This window comes from Amphiura filiformis, chromosome 1 (assembly GCF_039555335.1).
Source record: "Amphiura filiformis chromosome 1, Afil_fr2py, whole genome shotgun sequence".
NCBI classification, from domain to species: domain Eukaryota; kingdom Metazoa; phylum Echinodermata; class Ophiuroidea; order Amphilepidida; family Amphiuridae; genus Amphiura; species Amphiura filiformis.
Window position 1 is genome coordinate 67,668,800 of NC_092628.1, and position 18,858 is coordinate 67,687,657.

The 18,858-nt window shown below is 36.7% G+C and overlaps 1 protein-coding gene across 1 annotated transcript in view; it reads left to right on the forward strand.

Moving 5' to 3' along the window:
* LOC140151676 (uncharacterized) overlaps positions 1-18,858 on the forward strand; it is a 96,924-nt gene that overhangs the window by 22,689 nt on the left and 55,377 nt on the right. Inside the window, 9 exon segments of the mRNA XM_072174015.1 lie at positions 848-964; positions 1,665-1,781; positions 2,249-2,494; positions 4,031-4,153; positions 5,886-6,002; positions 6,604-6,726; positions 7,614-7,736; positions 8,105-8,227; positions 9,331-9,456. Coding sequence (XP_072030116.1) covers positions 848-964; positions 1,665-1,781; positions 2,249-2,494; positions 4,031-4,153; positions 5,886-6,002; positions 6,604-6,726; positions 7,614-7,736; positions 8,105-8,227; positions 9,331-9,456 — 1,215 coding nt within the window.

Genomic DNA, 18,858 nt, shown 5'->3' on the forward strand with positions numbered 1-18,858 from the left:
TGATGTTTTGTTATAAATTATCTGATAATTAGTGGGTTTTTTTTTCTATTCGTTTTTCCCCCTTCTGAATTAAATTAGTTAGAATTAGAAATAAAGTAGACAAATGGTAGTACAAATAAAATAAGACATAAAGACCTCACTTTTAATCAGCAAATAATATTTTGAGCCATACAGGGTCTTAGCTAGAAATTCAGGTTTGCCCGTCATTTGAATAAATTTGCCTGTCTCAATTTGACCTTTAAAACATTTACCAGACTTCTACAGCCCATTGGGGGTTCAAAGAGTTCAAATATGTGCTGCTATAACCTTATTTTGCAAACCTGGTCTACTAAAAAGGTCAATAGACTTTCTAAATACCTACAATTTTAATGTAGCATCTGTCAAAGGCATTAACTTTGCCCGTCCCAGGAGCAAACTCCCCGTCTAAAATGACAGCCAGACGGGTGGCTAGCTAAAACACTGGTGCCATATCCATCATGCATGGACCATAACTTATCTTACGCATCTGCATTAAGTTTCTTAAAAATCAACTTGTTTTATCCCACATTGTATGCAAATTATCACGAAGAAACTGGTCCCTGATTGGATGAGAAAATGAGATGAAAATTTGATTATACATGATTGGTTAACAACATGAATGTCATGGTCAGATCATCATCCAACCAGATATAGTTAAGAACCTACCTTGAAAACCTATTAACCTAACTAGCCAAAGCCTTGGTTGAAATATTATTTTTGTTTTTGATTTTAATCTTCATAATTTCACAATGAATTTATTTTGTTGTCATTGATATTATTGGTGATAAATCTTGATAATTTCACAATGAATTTGTTTTCTTGTCATTAGTATTGGATCCCTGCAATCCCAATCCATGCCAGCTTGGAGGTACATGTACAGCTACATCGTGTACAGAATTCACCTGTGATTGTATTGGATGTAACTCAGGAGAAACCTGTCAGCTGTGTAAGTAAATCTATTCAGGGAACTCACAATTAAGGCCCAAGGGGGCTCACTCAAGAAATATACTGTATGACCATAAGGCCAAAAAAAAGTTGTTTGCTTGTCCTCGTCAGACCGACCATCCTGACCATCCTGACCATAGAACAATTTATTTTTTTTGCTTAATGCATGACCAAAAAAAGGGACAAGTGGTGTTTTGGCAACGAGGCAAATAACTTGCTTTACACTTAACCCAATTTGCTTATCACACAGTAATCTCAAAACAAGGTTCTACCCGCAAAGTGTGTGTGTATGCCTGTCAAACTTATGCTTTAATTACCGTGTACACATTGCAAAAACCTTCTGGCCTGTCATAGAAAAGTGTGAGAAACTAAAATTAACATTTTGCGCCTGCATTTTCAAGGAGAACCTCATTTTGGTAGCAAGATGGCAGGTCTGTGCAAAGAGCGAATTCTATGACTCCCATACATTTTGTGCAATATTTTATAAAATTGCTTTTAAAATATGTATGTAAAAGATTATTTTTAGGGGGGGGGGTTAAATAGGTAAAAGCAGAAACCACTAATCATATACATTGATATGAATCATGAGAGCCACCAACTAGACATCTTACATGTATCTAGATTTAATAAGCTCACATTTCAGTAACTTTGATGTGATGAATGATGTCACCCATTTTTTGTTCATCTGTTTGTTTCTGTAGTATTGGATCCATGTGCAAGCAATCCATGTCAAAACGGTGGCGTATGTAATCAACTATCATGCTCAGAATATGTCTGTAGTTGTCCAACTTGTTTTGCTGGCACCAGATGTGAAACAAGTAAGTATGTCATGTGGTACAAAAGGTTTAGTTATTTGGATCAATATGTGATGATATAATTTGGTAATAGGAAAATAATATTAGTTATTGTTTCCTTATGGCATCTATACCAAAGTGATGTCATCTCCTGCAAAAGGTCTCCCCATTATCAATGGTCTTAATACAGGTGAGTTTAATAATGGAAGGTTTTCAGAATTCCAACATGTGATAAAGATGTAAATGTGTCCATTGATTTTAGGGATCAAAGATATATAGTTGTAGATGTTAAGGATAAAGATTGGAGAAAGTATGATACCTGCCACATACTTGTAAGAAGTCACAATGCACAATGGATGGCTTAGACTAAAGTAAAAAACAACTAGGCATCATCGAACAAGACAAAGAGACAATTGAACATCTGGATGTCACAAAGAGTTCTTTCAAGTTCCAAACAAGTGTAAGGAGTTAATTTATCTCTTCTTTTACAGGAATTGACCCATGCGGTAGCAACCCATGTCAGAATGGAGGACAATGCTCTCTGGCAGGTGGCTCTTGCAGCTTCCATGAATGCCAGTGTCCAGGGTGCTATACCGGAGCTAACTGTGAAATATTGCAAAATCCTTGCAACAATCATGCTTGTCAGAATGGAGCTGAATGTAGGCCAGTACCTGGATCATGTAGCCAATATACATGTATGTGCCAAGGGTGTTACTCTGGCCAATTCTGTACTGCATGTAAGTATCCATAAGAGCTATAGTTATTGGGGGCTAAGGGTCAGGGACTAAGGGTCATATTGTTACTAATTCCATGCTAGTTGGTGGAACTCTAAGCTATGATACTCAGGGATGTTTTCTGTTGTATAGAGGAATGAATTTGTGATATAATTATATTCAAGAATGGGTGGTATAGTATAGGAATCAATGATTTGATATTGGGTATTAGTAATGGGTTTAAGAATGGACAGAGTTTGAAGTTAAGAGATTCTTTAAATTGGGTAAATGATAGGGGTTCCTTTTTGTCTCGCCTGATAAGGCAGGAGACTATATAATCACTTTTCCGTATGTATGTATGTGTGTATGTGTGTATGTGTGTGTGTGTGTATGTGACAAATTTGGTTAAAGTTTTGGTTAAAGTTTGCCTTCCGCCTATTTTCTCGGAAACTAGGAGTCGCACGTTCCTCAAACTTGGTGGGTGGGTGCATCTTGACCCGAGACAGAACCGGTTTGTATTGGTTAGTGGGTCAAGGTCACTGAGGTCATGTAGGGGTCATCTGAGGTCAAATGAGTAAAAACTGTCGTATAGGCATGAAACTTGGTTGGTACAGTCAACATTTAAAGCCAAATTTTTGGAAGGTCATTTCAAGGTCACCAGGGGTCATCTGAGGTCAAATTAGTAAAAACTGTTGTATGGGCATGAAACTTGGTGGGTACAGTCAACATTTAAAGCCAAATTTTTGGAAGGTCATTTCGAGGTCACCAGGGGTCATCTGAGGTCAAATTAGTAAAAACTGTTGTACGGGCATGAAACTTGGTGGGTACAGTCAACATTTAATGCCAAATTTTTGGAAGGTCATTTCAAGGTCACCAGGGGTCATCTGAGGTCAAATTAGTAAAAACTGTTGTATGGGCATGAAACTTGGTGGGTACAGTCAACATTTAAAGCCAAATTTTTGGAAGGTCATTTCGAGGTCACCAGGGGTCATCTGAGGTCAAATTAGTAAAAACTGTTGTACGGGCATGAAACTTGGTGGGTACAGTCGACATTTAAAGCCAAATTTTTGGAAGGTCATTTCAAGGTCACCAGGGGTCATCTGAGGTCAAATTTAGTAAAAACTGTTGTACGGGCATGAAACTTGGTGGGTACAGTCAACATTTAAAGCCAAATTTTTGGAAGGTCATTTCAAGGTCACCAGGGGTCATCTGAGGTCAAATTTAGTACAAACTGTTGTACCGGCATGAAACTTGGTGGGTACAGTCACCATCAGCCAGATAATCGTGCCCAGCCGATAACCGCCAAATTCATTTACCTCTACCAAAAGTAATCGCAAAAGCAGGTGGTCGTGAAAGCAGGCGAGACTCGTGGTTCGAGAACCGCCTTGTTTAATTGATGTGTTTGTTTTTGTTTGTTTTTCAGGCAAACATTACTGATCACTAAATATAAATAAAAAAATGAACTTTTTGCTTTCAATGTATTCTGTCAGTAATAATATCTTGCAATTTATGGCTACTTCTTGATAGTAACTGATACTTGTATTTAACATTTGATTTCAGTGAATAATGCTTGTGACAATTTCCCCTGTCAACATGGAGGTACCTGTTCTCTATCACCTAACTCATGTAGTGATGTGGTATGTCAATGTGGTGGATGCTATACAGGGTCATTGTGTGAGACATGTAAGTTATACCATGATGTTTAACATGTTACATACATGAAAGGAAATAAAATGTCTGTGGCAATCACTAAGCAGCCTTTTTCAAAGTAAAGTAAACACATTTGATTGTGAACACAGGTTGGCAAAATAAATTAATCAATTAATTTCTTTGACTTATGTTTGAACCCAAGACTGCTGGCAGTTTAGTCTCACACTCATGCCAACAAAGATAATGAAGCATAATAGTAACACTAAACAGGGTGTATCAAAATAATTGGTACCCATCAGCTTTGTTGTCTTATGAAACACCTGCTCCTTCCACATTCAACATTAAATCCGCTTGAAATTACTACAATTTATAATTTCATGACCTTTTATAACATAAATCTATAAATTAGGTGGATGTTAAACTGCATTTTGATATGGGAGTCTTGGCCATTCTCAGTAGATATTGACGGGTACCGATCATTTTGATACACCCTGTATAGACCAAAGAATCCAACTTATAATTCATTCACTCCTTAAGCACTAAACACAATGGAGAAACAGCACTGCCAGAGTTTGACTGGAACAAGCAAGAGTTTCTTTTCACATAAGGGAGCACGGTGGCCGAGCGGAACGGGCTAGGACTCATAATCGGAAGGTTGCGGGTTCGAGCCCCGGCGACGCCTTCGTGTTGTGCCCTTGAGTAAGGCACTTTATCTCGATTACTCCTCTCCACCCAGGTGTGAAATGGGGAGCTGTTATGAATACTGTCCATTGAGCGCCGCCTAAAGGTATGAGCATGCCTTGGGCATTGTATGGCAGCTGACATATTCTAATGGCGGCGGAATAAATGTAAAGCGCTTTGGTACATGTTCACATGTGAAAGGCGCTGTATAAATACCAACATTTATTTTTATTTATTTATAATATAGTATCATCTAATCAACTTTTGATAATTCAGGAGCGAGTTTTCAGTAGGTTTTCAAACATTTTGTCATTTGTTTCGGGTTGATTTCAAAACTTTTCAAATTGAAATTGAAAGCAGAAGAGACTCAAACATTTATAAAAGTTTCCATTTAAGATCCAGATCCAATCCAATCAAAACTACAATTTTCAAGTGGTCTATTTCAAATTATTCTGCATTATTTTGATTGCGGCAACTTGTACCATAGTTGAATACATTCCACATCTTGATAACCATGTTTGATATACATTGTTATGATTGCTCAATAAGGCATATACTGTGATTCACAATATAGTTGAGTATTCTATAATGATAACATAGGTGTTCATTAAAATATATCAAGTGGAAAAAAATTGTTAAATACAAGTTCCTGTGATGAATAACAAGTGTTTTGTGATTTTGTAGAGCAGAAAAGATATTCAAATATTACTTTGTCTGGACTGAGTCATTGTGTTAACTTGTGCCTCAATTGGTAAAAGTTTGTGCAAATAAAATCCTCAGCTAGTGTGAATTCACTGGAACAAGTAAATAAAGTCCCCTCCCACTCTCATTGTCGAAGTAGTAGAAAATCTTACCAACTAACTTTGATGCTTCCATTCTCCCTCCAAAAATGAGTAACCTCCATATTTTAGTGTATTATTTCATTTTTTTTGATGAGGGGAAATATATTATTCATGTAACATACTAATAAAAGGTGTTACTCAGCAAGGCAGAAACTTTGGTGTTAATGTTGGTGGTGGTCAGAAAAATAATAGAATGAAATTGATTTTGATGTGATCTGAGTTTTTGTTTTTGTGTATTTCAGTGCTTGATCCTTGTGCAGGGAACCCGTGTCAGAATGGTGCATTCTGTGTGCAAACTACTTGTACTACATTTGATTGTGTATGTGTTAACTGCTATGAAGGAGATCTCTGTGAAATTAGTAAGTACTGGAGTTTTCACTGGAAAGGTGGATCTGGATCATCTTCATATTGATAGAACACCTATGATTTTATAAAGCAATATGACCAACTTAAAGCCATCTTTAAAAGTCCACTTGTTACTGATTTTGAGAATGTTGTCAAATGGGACAGTTTCAGCCACCACAATGAAAGGCCCATCCAGATGTAGAGAATTTTAAAATTTCAGACTAATTTTCTTTGATAGACTAGATAATTGCTTGAGCCAGATGTTTCAGCAAGAATTATTTTTGGGTGCATTCAGAATTAAGACAGTATTGTAATCTCTTTCACAATGGTGTGTAATAGTTTTATTTAAACCATATCTATACTATGTTTATGAAGTCAATATTATGTCATTACAAAAAGTAACAGAGTAATTTTACAATATGGGACACCACAAGTCACTTTATAAGCATGTCTACCTTATTGTACAACCTGCCAAAGTATCAATTTTGAGTTGCATAATAAGATTGTTAATTAATTTTGTTGTTAAATTGCTAATCATTTGAAACAATTTTTTTAAGTGAAACATACTTGTTTACTTCCTTCTTCTTGTAACAATAATTTGTTTTCATCTAACAGACAAAGACCAGTGTTTACCCAATCCATGTGAAAACAATGGAGTGTGTAATCGTGTACAAGGGTCATGTGACACTTACACATGTGATTGCATGGGATGCTGGACAGGAGAAAGGTGTCAGATAGGTAGGTAAAATGGCAGCCATTTTGAATCTTAATATGACTGCCATGTAAACATCCAAAATACACTACCATGTGCCTATCGGTGCAGACCCAAAAGGTACACAGCTGCCAAGCTACTTGGTATCCGTGCAGTACCATTCTTAGTCAGTGGGAGTGGTCTAGTTCGTAGACACATTTCTGATTGGACAATCGCATGATTTCGGGTGCCGTCTATCAGGCCGTAGACGACCCCACATCATCTTGCGTCTTGATAATGCATAACACGCGTGTAGAGGTGCGCGTATGTATCGTGCTGGATGCGTAGACTAGTGCGGAATATGCGAACTCGCTAGCAGTACGCGCAACAGAATACGTGAAGTTGTAAACAAGTTTCGTTCATTTTATAATGAGGGGAGTTTTATGACGGTAACTTAGTTTTTGCTAAAAAAAATTGTTTACAGTTATTAAAATAATATTTAACTGACTAAGAACGAGAATAAACGATAGTGCGCCGGCATATACTACTCAAAATATTGGACCTGCCTGTCGTCTATCACACGGTAGAGGATAGGCAAAATAAAAATTCCTATCGTTTTCTCTAAATCCCATACCAGTGTGTGTACTGTACATGTGATTCCAGTGTGTGTACTCGAGTACCCACACAGGTACTCTAGAGTACCAATGAAGTAGCTAGGCTGCAGGGTACCTCTGGGGCAGCAGCAATAGGTATCTGGTAGTGTACATATAGGCAGATCTTATCTTTATGACCTTATTTAAATATTAATTTTGAAGAAATCAAAACATTGCCCTGTCAAGTATCAGAGTTTGTATTTTTTATGACAAAGAGCAGTAATAATGCAACATAAAATTAGTTTGCTTCATAACTTTGATAATTATGATCCATTTTTCAGCTCTGGCTGCCTGTGAGCCCAACCCATGTTTTAACAGTGGAGTATGTGTACCTGAAGCTGGTTCATGTGTCAACTCCCGATGTCAATGTGATGGCTGCTTTTCGGGACAATATTGTCAAACATGTAAGTTCACTTTTTTTTCTGTCTGCATATCTTGTCAATTCTAAAGTGATTGTGATGTGCAAAAGTAAAGAGTATATAATTAACAGCTTTTTATCTATGTCACATCAGCCATATCAGTCGTGCCTTTTAAAATTCTTGTTTGTTTTTTCTAATTTGATGGAAATAGAAAATAATGAATAAAAGATATAAGCCAGCTTTCTTCCATGAGTAGGTAAATATTGTATCACCAATATTTTCTGCATTCACCATTAGCAGCTGGCAAAATGGAAAGAGATTATCCTCGCCACTGCCACAAGAATATATGTTCCTGTCAAAATTCCCTGTTTTTAAATGTATCTATCTTGTGTTTTTCAATCATTTCTTTCCAGCTACGAGTGCATGTCAGAGTCGTCCCTGTAACAATGGTGGTACATGTAATCTAGTACCAGGTTCCTGCTCAGACTTTACTTGTGCCTGTCCAGGATGCTTCACTGGTGATACCTGCCACATTTGTAAGTACTCTCTGTACTTTTCCACTTCATTTGTTAGATGTAATATTTTGAGAAATGGACAAAAAAGGGAGGAACTACGAAAAGGAGCACCTGTGGTGTACAGTTTAAACTATACTATGCATATTGATGTAGAACAAGGTGCAATATATAAATCTTTGCATGTATGTAAACTCTTTAAAAGTTTGAAAACTTTCCAAAAAGGCTGTATACCAGAAATTGTTGAAATCTATCTCCATATTGCTTGCCTCATTTGCTACGATAACTTATTCCACGGCTGAGTAACTGTCTTTGAAACACTTGGAGGTCTCAAACAAAATGTGCCAAATGTGCCATTGTCTGCGCCATTTGCATTAGTAAACATGAGTAAGGAATATCACACTGTTTCATTAAAACAATCACCGCTTACTTAAAATCAGTAACGAGTAGAGAACCCATATGCGTTCACAGCAGCATTGCATCTTCTACTCATGCTTTTTATCAACCTGGCCACACACTCCTGAGGGATTGCATTCCAATCTTCAAGCAAAATCTGTCTTAAACCAGCCTAGTACTTTTCATTCAAAATGATATACTGCAAACAAGAAAGAACAATGTTTTCACTGATATGAAACAATGTGGTGATAGATTTACTGATATACAGCCCGTTGTTGAAAGTTTCCAAACTTTTTTTGAAGAGTTTATATTATTTCTTGCTATTTTGTCATGCTGGAGTGTGTTTTGATTCCTTTAGTGTTAAATCTCAATGTACAACTAACTGTCAAAGTATGTAACACATTTGTGTAATATTGAAGTCGTAAAGGGTGGATATCAAGATCAGGGTTATAGCCACGCTGGTCGGTGCCGGTCGGGGGTAACCGGCACTAAAATTTTTTTTTTTTTTTCCCACAAATGTTTTATTTATCATAAAAAGAGTAAAAAAAAAAAAAATGGGGGTATACCCCTAGCCTATTCCCAGATCCCTTGTGTTCCATAAAAAGATTGAGCGCCAAGCTAGCCCTTTAATTGGATAGTAAAATTAGCCGGCACTCAACTTGAGCTAGCTATAACCCTGATCAAGATGTTTGAGTTTTCAAATAAAAATATATCAAATCTTTGTATTTCAGTGCTTGATCCATGCCAGCCAAACCCATGTCAAAATGGAGGAGCTTGTGGTAAGAGGGACGGTACATCATGCACAGAACATATCTGTGCTTGTCCAGCATGCTACACTGGACAGAATTGTGAAATACGTAAGTTGATGCATCAAGAATTTGTAGCTTGTAATGTAAACAGGTTCATACATCATAGTAATACCAGACAAAAAGGTTACACAGTTTTAATGTTACCTTATGTACTGCTCATTTTGCTATAATTCTCTCTCTACCTTGGATTGGGAATTCATTGTGCATGCTTCATAATGTGAAGATAAAGCCTTTTTTGTGGGGATTTGGGCTCCTTGCACAAAGTCCACACAAACAGATGTCTCATGTGTTTCTTGTATACAAAAAAGCAGACAAACGAAGTATTTTTTTTCAGTGACACTTTCAGGATATGTCAAGTGTGTGCTAATGATGAAACCTATTAAATTTGAATGGTAGTCAACATCTACAAAAAGAATAACGAAGTATTCAGAATTGTACTAATTTAGTTGGACGTTCACAAAGTCACCCAATATTATACCTTATTAATCTGCATTGGCAACTCTGTATTCCGTGCGATGCAACCAGAGGTTGGTCCATATAGTCGTGCACATAGTCGTGCATAGCCGGTTTTGCCTACTGTTGCCATTGGTTACGAATTTATACTTCTATCTCAGACTGGCTGAGGGCCAATCAAGTGGAAGTTGCCCAATAGTCATGATAGTATATCCCCCCATTGACTCGGTCGCTTTTAGAGTCGTAACGATGTGGTATAGACTTGCCAGTCTCGTGTACGCCGTTTGTACACAGAGACTGGCTTATGCCACTGTGTGTGTCATGGGGATCTATACAAACGTAGCAACATTTTTTTGCAATTGAGTCAATTTATATAAAATTGGTACTCACATATCTGATTTCTAAATCATAATTATCCTGTTTAATGTATCCAAGTACCTTACACTTGGAATTTGTGATACTTCAAAGATAATTTTTGAGCCATCGACCTTACGAGATGAAACAATGCAAGTCACAAGATCTCATGAGATGACCCACCTCTTTTACAGCCGGTTTCTGTCTTCAAGTCATGTTAGCGATACAGCCACGTTGCACTCTGGGGTCGAGACTAATCAGTTACGTCGTTAACAACGAGTAAACAAAATGGCTGGGAAAACGGAGAAAATTGTGTCCTTAAAAGTGTTTCAGCGTGACGATCAGAAACCTCAAAAAACAATTTTTGTTGGGCCGTGCTTGATATGCTAATGATATACAGGTACATTGTAGGATATAAATTGGATGGTAAATAAGCCAAATATTGCAAGAAATCTACTCGCTAGAATCCTAGCGACCAAGCAAAAAAAATGACCGTCCATGCGAATGTAATATTGAAATGGTAAAATCCCTACTAGTAATAGACCTACTTGTCACTATTGGCGCGTGATCAAGTCGTGATAAAAAGGTCAAAGTGGCTGATCAATGTGTGGGCAAATGTTCAAGTGGCTTTTTGACCAATCGGCTTTCTAGCAGTAAAATATGGGGACCAATCAGGTTGTATCAATGTGATACCAATAAACTATGATGTATGACTCATCTTGTTAGGCCTACTAAAAATAAAATTCGGTTTCCGGTAACCCGCCCGCCCTCTTTTTTGCCCGAAAAAGTGGTAACCATGTGTGTTCTAAATTTCGCAGAAAAGGGTATTTTGTTGACTGAAATCGCGGACCCATGAAATCGCGAAAAAAGGGGGGTATTCTGAGCATTGTCTTCGTGAAATTTAAAAAAAAAGGGGTATTTCACAGGTTCGTTTGATCGATGTCTTCAGCCCTACATACATAGGCCCTACTGTGTAATTGCCAAAGGAATCTTGTAAATTCATTCCCTTTCCAGAGATATCGGCAAATATATTCGATTTGTATTTTTTGTCCGGTTTTTTTGTCTGTCGACAGACAGAAAATATATAATCCTATGGCTATGGACCATTGAAAATATACGTTTTGGTCCATATCTCGCCAACGGTAAGTCCCAAGTGTAAGTCCGATTTATGGAGTACAACAGACACAAAGTAATGTTCATACTTGCACATTTTGTAGGCCTAGGGTAACTTGGGGCAAATTGGGACACAGGGTAATTTGGGACAGTGATTTCGAAACTACTTTTATACCTTAAAATAGTCACATTTTGCCCATTTTGCAACAAAATAACTTTGATATAATGTCTATTTATATTTCAACCCGTTTAAAAGTACCATTCTTCATTAAACAGGAACTTCTGAGGGCCGTAAGCTTAACACATCAAAATAAGTATTCCATTTTTTTGTCATGTCTAAGCAGAGGTCGCGACTTGTGGATCAATATCTGAATCAATGGTCCGGATTAGTGTTTCTCAAATTAAAAAATAACTTCTAAGCTACCCTTTCAATTAAATAAGACAAAAATTGTAACTTTTTTCTTCGAAAATTATAAAAAAAGCTTTCTTTTAGAAATATGCCAAATTGGGGTAAAATGGGACGCCATTGATTTACTGTGTGCTAGCTCAAACTGTCCCATTTTGCCCCAAGAAAAAAAGTCCCATAGTAAATCAATGGCGTCCCATTTTACCCCAGCTGTCCCATTTTACCCCAGCCTCTGTTACAGAAAAATCTTGCAGTGGGGTAAAATGGGGACGCCTTTTAAAGACACCTTAATAAAATAATGAAGCCGAAGCCGACCGGCACCAATTTTTGTGAAACGTAAGTCTACTAGACTCTTGGCGATGTACATTTTGTTTTGTAGTGGTCACTTGTCGCAAGTTGCCGAGTATTAGTATTATAGCCGAGTAAAATCTGGTGGGGCAAAATGGGACATTAGGTGGACCAATTTGCCCCACTTCCCCCTACTTAATATATTAAAATATTTGGAGTCATTGAAAAGGGGTGTCTGGAAATCTTCTCATTGAAAACCTTGAAAAAAGTATTTTTACCCTGATTTTGTCAGTGATTTGGCAAAAAAGGGGTAAAATCAATGAAAAATCAGTGAAAAGGGGGGTTTTGAAAAAAGGAAGAACACACATGGTTACCACTTTTTATGTTGACCTGGGGTACCGGGCTTTTTTGGTGCCGCAAAAAAAATAATTTATGCCACTTTTGGAAAAAATAAAATTTTTCAAGAGTCGTCCGTGTCGAAATTCTGATATGAAGTTGTTGGAAATCACATTATTTTATTTTCCCCCGACTTTCTGCCATTCAATGATTAAAGAAATACAGTTGAATTTATAGATAATATTTATCGCGATATAGGCCCCCGGGGGGGGGGGTACTCAGTACAAATGGCCATACGGGGATGTGCCGCAAACATGGGTCGCATTTTCGGCCGCTTGGTATGTCAATGACCCCTTATTTTTTCCGTTTTTGTGGTATACGCATGGGTAGTAAGTTAAAATTGGTATTCAAATGGGGTCTAAATCAGATTTTGGTATATCAATGGGTCGAAAATCTTTAAACTCACTTGCATAAATTTCACGAAAATAAATTGTCTGATCGTCTCCAAATAAGGTACATCGCTATCCAAATAAGGCAAATCAGAACCATAAATTCAGAGCTGGGCAAATCAATTGATAGTCCGATTAGCAAACGTTGAGTTGTCATTGCAAACAGATGGCGACACTCTTCCGGTGTAGTATATACGAGCCCAGCACTACTTCTGTTTACCCCGGCCAGTTTTGATAAATCACTGAAATTAATCGGTATCGAAGTTGCAACAGCAATTTTTTCATCGCTGTTTTTTAAGTCAGTTTTGCCTCTCAGAACTCGGGATCGCAAAACTAAAGTAAATTAACTGCCGATTTTTAAATGCATCGAATCATATAAATAGGTTTTTCAACAATCGGGTAAGTTTTTAGTGTAAAGTTGAGTATTATTTTTGGTGCCGAATTCAGCTGACATGACACACGCGACAGCACTGCCAAAATCATACACGATCGATGTGCATGGGTCAAATTGATGTTGTTTTGGTTCGATAATTCAATGATAATTGCAATTGCATTGAACAAATATTAAATTCGTTTAAAATTTCATTAAATCATGAGTAGAAAGAAAAAGGTACCGTACAAAAAATATAAATAAAAAAAAAAATTATTTTTCCGTTCTTCTTTCACCATGCAGGGTACAGATTTTATGATTGCTCATCCAATTTTTTTCACAGACATCTTCCGTCAATCGACTTACTTGCATGAACCAAAGGCCATGATGAGCGGGGGACACTGGCTGCGCCACTGTTTCGTGGTTTTTGTATGTTGTTAAATAAAATATAAATAAGTGCAAGAATCATCTTTCCCTACACAATACTTGTTACAAACTAGGCTAGATATCGGCCCCTACAAGACAAACGAACATAAATTGGGAAACTGAGAAAACAAAACAACAATAAATATATTTTGGATTTGTATGAGTTCATTACAAAATAAGGGCGGTGCAACAATTGTGTACTGCTGGGTGGTGAATTCTCAAAATGTTCTGCCAAAATCGCTCCCCCCTTTTGGCCTGCCAAAAATCTTTGCCCTATAATTCACCACCGGGGTACACATAATTAACGCCCTAACAAACAAAATAATAATAATCAATAAATGATAGACCCTTGATAAATAGAATAAAAAAATACAAAATACAGTAAACAAGAAATTAAAAACGTGATCTGAAAATTTTTTACGGTATTCTAAAAGTATAGTGGTATATATGGATGGGTCAGTAGGCCTATATGGGGTTGGTATATCAATGGGTGGTATTTTTGTCTTTTCAACTGGTATAGTCATGGGTGTCTATTCTATGTTGGTATATGCATCGGTAGTAAAAATCGGGTTTGAAGTGGTATAGACATGGGTACTACTTCAAAATCTTCGGAGGCACACCCCTACCCAAAAAAAATTTGAGTACCCCCCCCGGGTATAGGCCTAGGCCTATGCACAACTATTTTATTTATGAAAACAGCGTGCAGCAGGACTCGTAATATTAAGTAGGCCTACAACTATTCAAAAACTATTGAACTACCCAGCAAACACAAAAACGTTTTAAAAACGTTTTAAATAAGTTATATTTTGGCTTTTGGTTTAGCTAAAAACGTTTTAATAACATTATAATGTCGCGTTATATAAAGGTCATGATAACGTTTTAAAAGCGTTTTTGTATGAAAAACACAATACAACAATATTTTTCAATGTTTTCAAAAATGTTATTGTAAACTATTTTACAAACATTTTGCCAAATATTGTGTCAATACTTAAATAACATTATGTTAAAATGTTTGAACCCAGCAAACACAGAAATGTTCTTAAAATGTTTTTTTCAAAACCTTTTAATAACATTTAAATGTCGGGTTATATAAAGGTCATGAAAAGCGTTTTTAAAGCGTTATTGAAAATATTTTGGGCAAACATTTTTTCATAAATATTTTTCAACCCCAAAATAACATTCTGTTTAGAATGTTTTGTATCAAGTTTTCAAGAATGTTTTTGGAATGTTATTAAAACGTTTTTATACCCTTTATATAACCCGACATTTAAGCGTTTTCTGTAAAACATTTTTGTTTGCTGAGCAGTAGATTATCAAAAATGTTTTTAAGGTTATGAAAATGTTTTATACTCTTAATATACCCTTTATATAACCCGACATTTAAACGTTTTCTGACAACCTTTTATAACCTTTTGCGAATGATGTCGAAAACGTTTTGTGTTTGCTGGGTATTTTGTCTGTGTCCGCAAAAAATTTGATAAAAACGGTAATAGTAGGCCTAACACTATAAGACAAAGGCCTAACGCTCATTAAATCGGTGTTGTTGTCGAACTAATTCCCATAAAGCTCAGTATTAAAAAGAGCAAGTAATAAAAAGTTAAAATGCTAAAAATGATGTAGGCGAAAAATTGTGTAATCTTGTCCTAGACACTCAACGATAAACCCCTATCAAGTATGAATAAAAGACTGTTCATTTCAATTTATAAACGTTCAGGAAGTTGTGCATTTTGTCAGCACCGATATAATAAAAATTAAAATAACTAACCTGGCAGATTTCAGGATTAACCAACATTTATTTTCTCATGCAGCTCGTGCAGGCCTGCATAATATTCCGTCAAGAAACTCAACCCTAGGCCTACCTTTTTCAACATGTAAATATAATTCCATAGCGATAAATAGTGAGCGTTGCATTGAAGATGAGGATACTTGGATGATACAGATATTAAGCACATGTTAAATGGGGGTATGGGGATGTCCCAGTTTGTTTTACAAGGGCAATTATTATTTGACCCAAACTTTTTTGGTGGGTGGGTTCATCATGACCCTAGACAGAACAAGTTTGTATTGGTTAATGGGTCAAGGTCATCCAGGGGTCATCTGAGGTCAAATTAGTAAAAACTATCATATGGGCATGAAACTTGATAGGGTAGATTCAATATTTAGAGCCAAATTTGTGGAGGGTAATTTCGGGGTCACCAAAGGTCAAATTAGTAAAAACTGTCACATCACATTGGCATGATACTTGGTGGGTACAGTCAATATTTAGAGCCAAAATTTTGGAAGGTCATTTTGGGGTCACCAGAGGTCATCTGAGGTCAAATTATTAAAACTGACATATGGGCATGACAATTGGTTAGTACAGTCAACATTTAGAGCCAAATTTTTGAAGGTCATTTGGGGTCACCAGAGGTCATCTGAGGTCAAATTAGTTAAAACTGTCATATGGGCATGAAACTTGGTTAATACAGTCAACATTTAGAGCCAAATTTTTTGAAGGTCATTTCGGGGTCAACAGAGGTCATCTGAGGTCAAATTAGGTTAAACTGTCATATGGGCATGAAACTTGGTTAATACAGTCAACATTTAGAGCCACATTTTTGAAGGTCATTTCGGGGTCAACAGAGGTCATCTGAGGTCAATTAGGTTAAACTGTCATATGGGCATGAAACTTGGTTAATACAGTCAACATTTAGAGCCAAATTTGTTGAAGGTAATTTTGAGGTCACCAGAGGTCATCTGAGGTCAAATTAGTTAAAACTGTCATATGGACATGAAACTTGGTTAGTACAGTCAACATTTAGAGCCAATTCTTTTAAGGTCATTTCGGGTCACCAGAGGTCATTTGAGGTCAAATTAGTTAAAACTGTTATATGGGCATGAAACTTGGTTAATACAGTGAACATTTAGAGCCAAATTTTTAAGGTCATTTCGGGGTCACCATATGTCATCCGAGGTCAAATTAGTTAAAACTGTCATATGGACATGAAACTTGGTAAGTACAGTTTACATTTGAGCCAAATTTTTTGAAGATCATTTGGGGTCACCAGAGGTCATCTGAGGTCAAATTCGTTAAAACTGTCATATGGGCATGAAACTTGGTTAATACAGTCTACATTTAGAGCCAAATTTTTTGAAGGTCATTTGGGGTCACCAGAGATCAAATTAGTTAAAACTGTCATATGGGCATGAAACATGGTTAGTACAGTCAACATTTACAGCCAAATTTTTTGAAGGTCATTTTGGGGTCACCAGAGGTCATATTAGTAAAAACTGTCATATGGGCATGAAACTTGGTGGATACAGTCACCATTTAGAGCCATATTTTGGTAAGGTCATTTGGGGGTCACCAGGGGTCATCTGAGGTCAAATTAGTAAAATGTTGTATTGGCAAGAAACCTCTGTCGAGATTTGATCCCCAAGTCAGGTAAACTTAAAAAATTGGTTTCAATTACACTTATTGATTTCACGTTCAAGTCATTAACTGTTTACAAGTTAATATTATATTTGACTATTTTTGGATCCCAAAAGTTTGGTTATGGACCCTATTTTTGGATTTAAGATAAGAGGGTCCATTTGGAGTTTGGACTCCTTACTTTTTTCTACCCCTAATTATGGTCATTTCAAAATATTATTTTATCTGTTTAGTGTTTTGTATTGCATAAATTTCCAAATTGTATGTAGCAGTTTTCTATAATTGCACAAACAGAAAAAGCTTTTATATATAGACAAGAACAGTGAATGACAGAGAGTAGGTAAATGATATTGGACAGTACGACACACTTGTGTAGTATGAGAAGAGCTTTTGCGATTGAGACCCCGAGTCATACTGTTTTTCTATTGGCTAGCCTTCAAGTGTTAAATTGGGTCGAAATTTCAGTATGTGTAAATAATTTTTTTTCCTTCCTTCCGTCCCAATTTTTTCAGAGCATGTTACCGGAAACATCATTTTATTTTTATTTAGCCTTATTTATATTATGGCGTAGTACGTTTTGTGCATTGCCGTCCACGGGATATTATAAAAGAAAAATCGATTTTGCCCAAACCTGTATAATAAACACATCAAGGAAATTGGTACTTGACTTGATGAATGACTCATCGTGTTGAGCGAATTGATGATGATGATAGCGATTACGTAACGCTATGACACAAGTTTTTGTACATTGAAACGCCTACAATGTTGTATCGGTAAATAATAATTAATTTAAATGATGTTGCGACGCCTATGCTATATTCCATGTTTTTGTTTACACCACGCCAAAGAAAGCGTCACATGCGCCCGTCAGTGAGTGAGGATTGCCAAACCCGCGATGTGGTAGCGCAATTGGGCGACTTTTGAAGATTTTCGCGACTTTTGACAATTTCCTGTCCCATAGAAACCAATGGTTAAGAAAAAAATTGGGCGACTTTTTCAACATTGGCTCCGCGACTTCCGATCATTTCATGTCCCATAGAAACCAATGGTAAAGAGAAAAATTGGGCGACTTTTTCGATTATTTGACCCATAATTCGGGCTGAAATCTTTTGGCAACCCGGGCCCGTCACTTCCCTTCAAAGTATCCACTGCAGACAGACGTGTAATTAATTCGGTCAAATCGGTCTCATTCATCAACAAACATTATACATTTAACTTCTATTCAACAACTATTTCACCAGGCCAAGTGTCCATGCTCCTATGTTTTCCCTTCAACCTTTACAAACCTCTACCGTCTACCTCATTTTAACTCTCTAACCTCTCACTTTCCCTTCTTACAAACATTTAACTAATTTATTACCCCCACCCATCGACTGGCCAAATCCCCACAAGGTTCTGAACAGAAACAAAACATACATCACCCAACCTAAACCAATCAATCACAAACACCATCAATGATCACCCAAACACATGTACCATTCAGTACCAAAACAAACCACCAAAGCAGAGAACCGCGAAGCCTGAGAACCGCTCTAGTTAATAGTGACAAATTACCTATGTTGATAATTATTATTAAACACTTAACTTTGTTTTGTCAGTGCCTATTTCTAAATTGAATTGATTGTGACATGTAATTGATAACTAACTGTGTTGTAAAATGTATACTTCGTGGTGCAAGTACACATCATCATATCTGTCAATTAACACATCACTTCTTTTGGCCTAGAAGCTGGCTGAAATTAGGACAAGTGAAAAGTAACAATTAAAAGAGAATGGAAGTTTGCCTAAACATCATGAACTTTATATGGTCAATTGGTTTAATCAAATGTATCCAGGAAGAGTG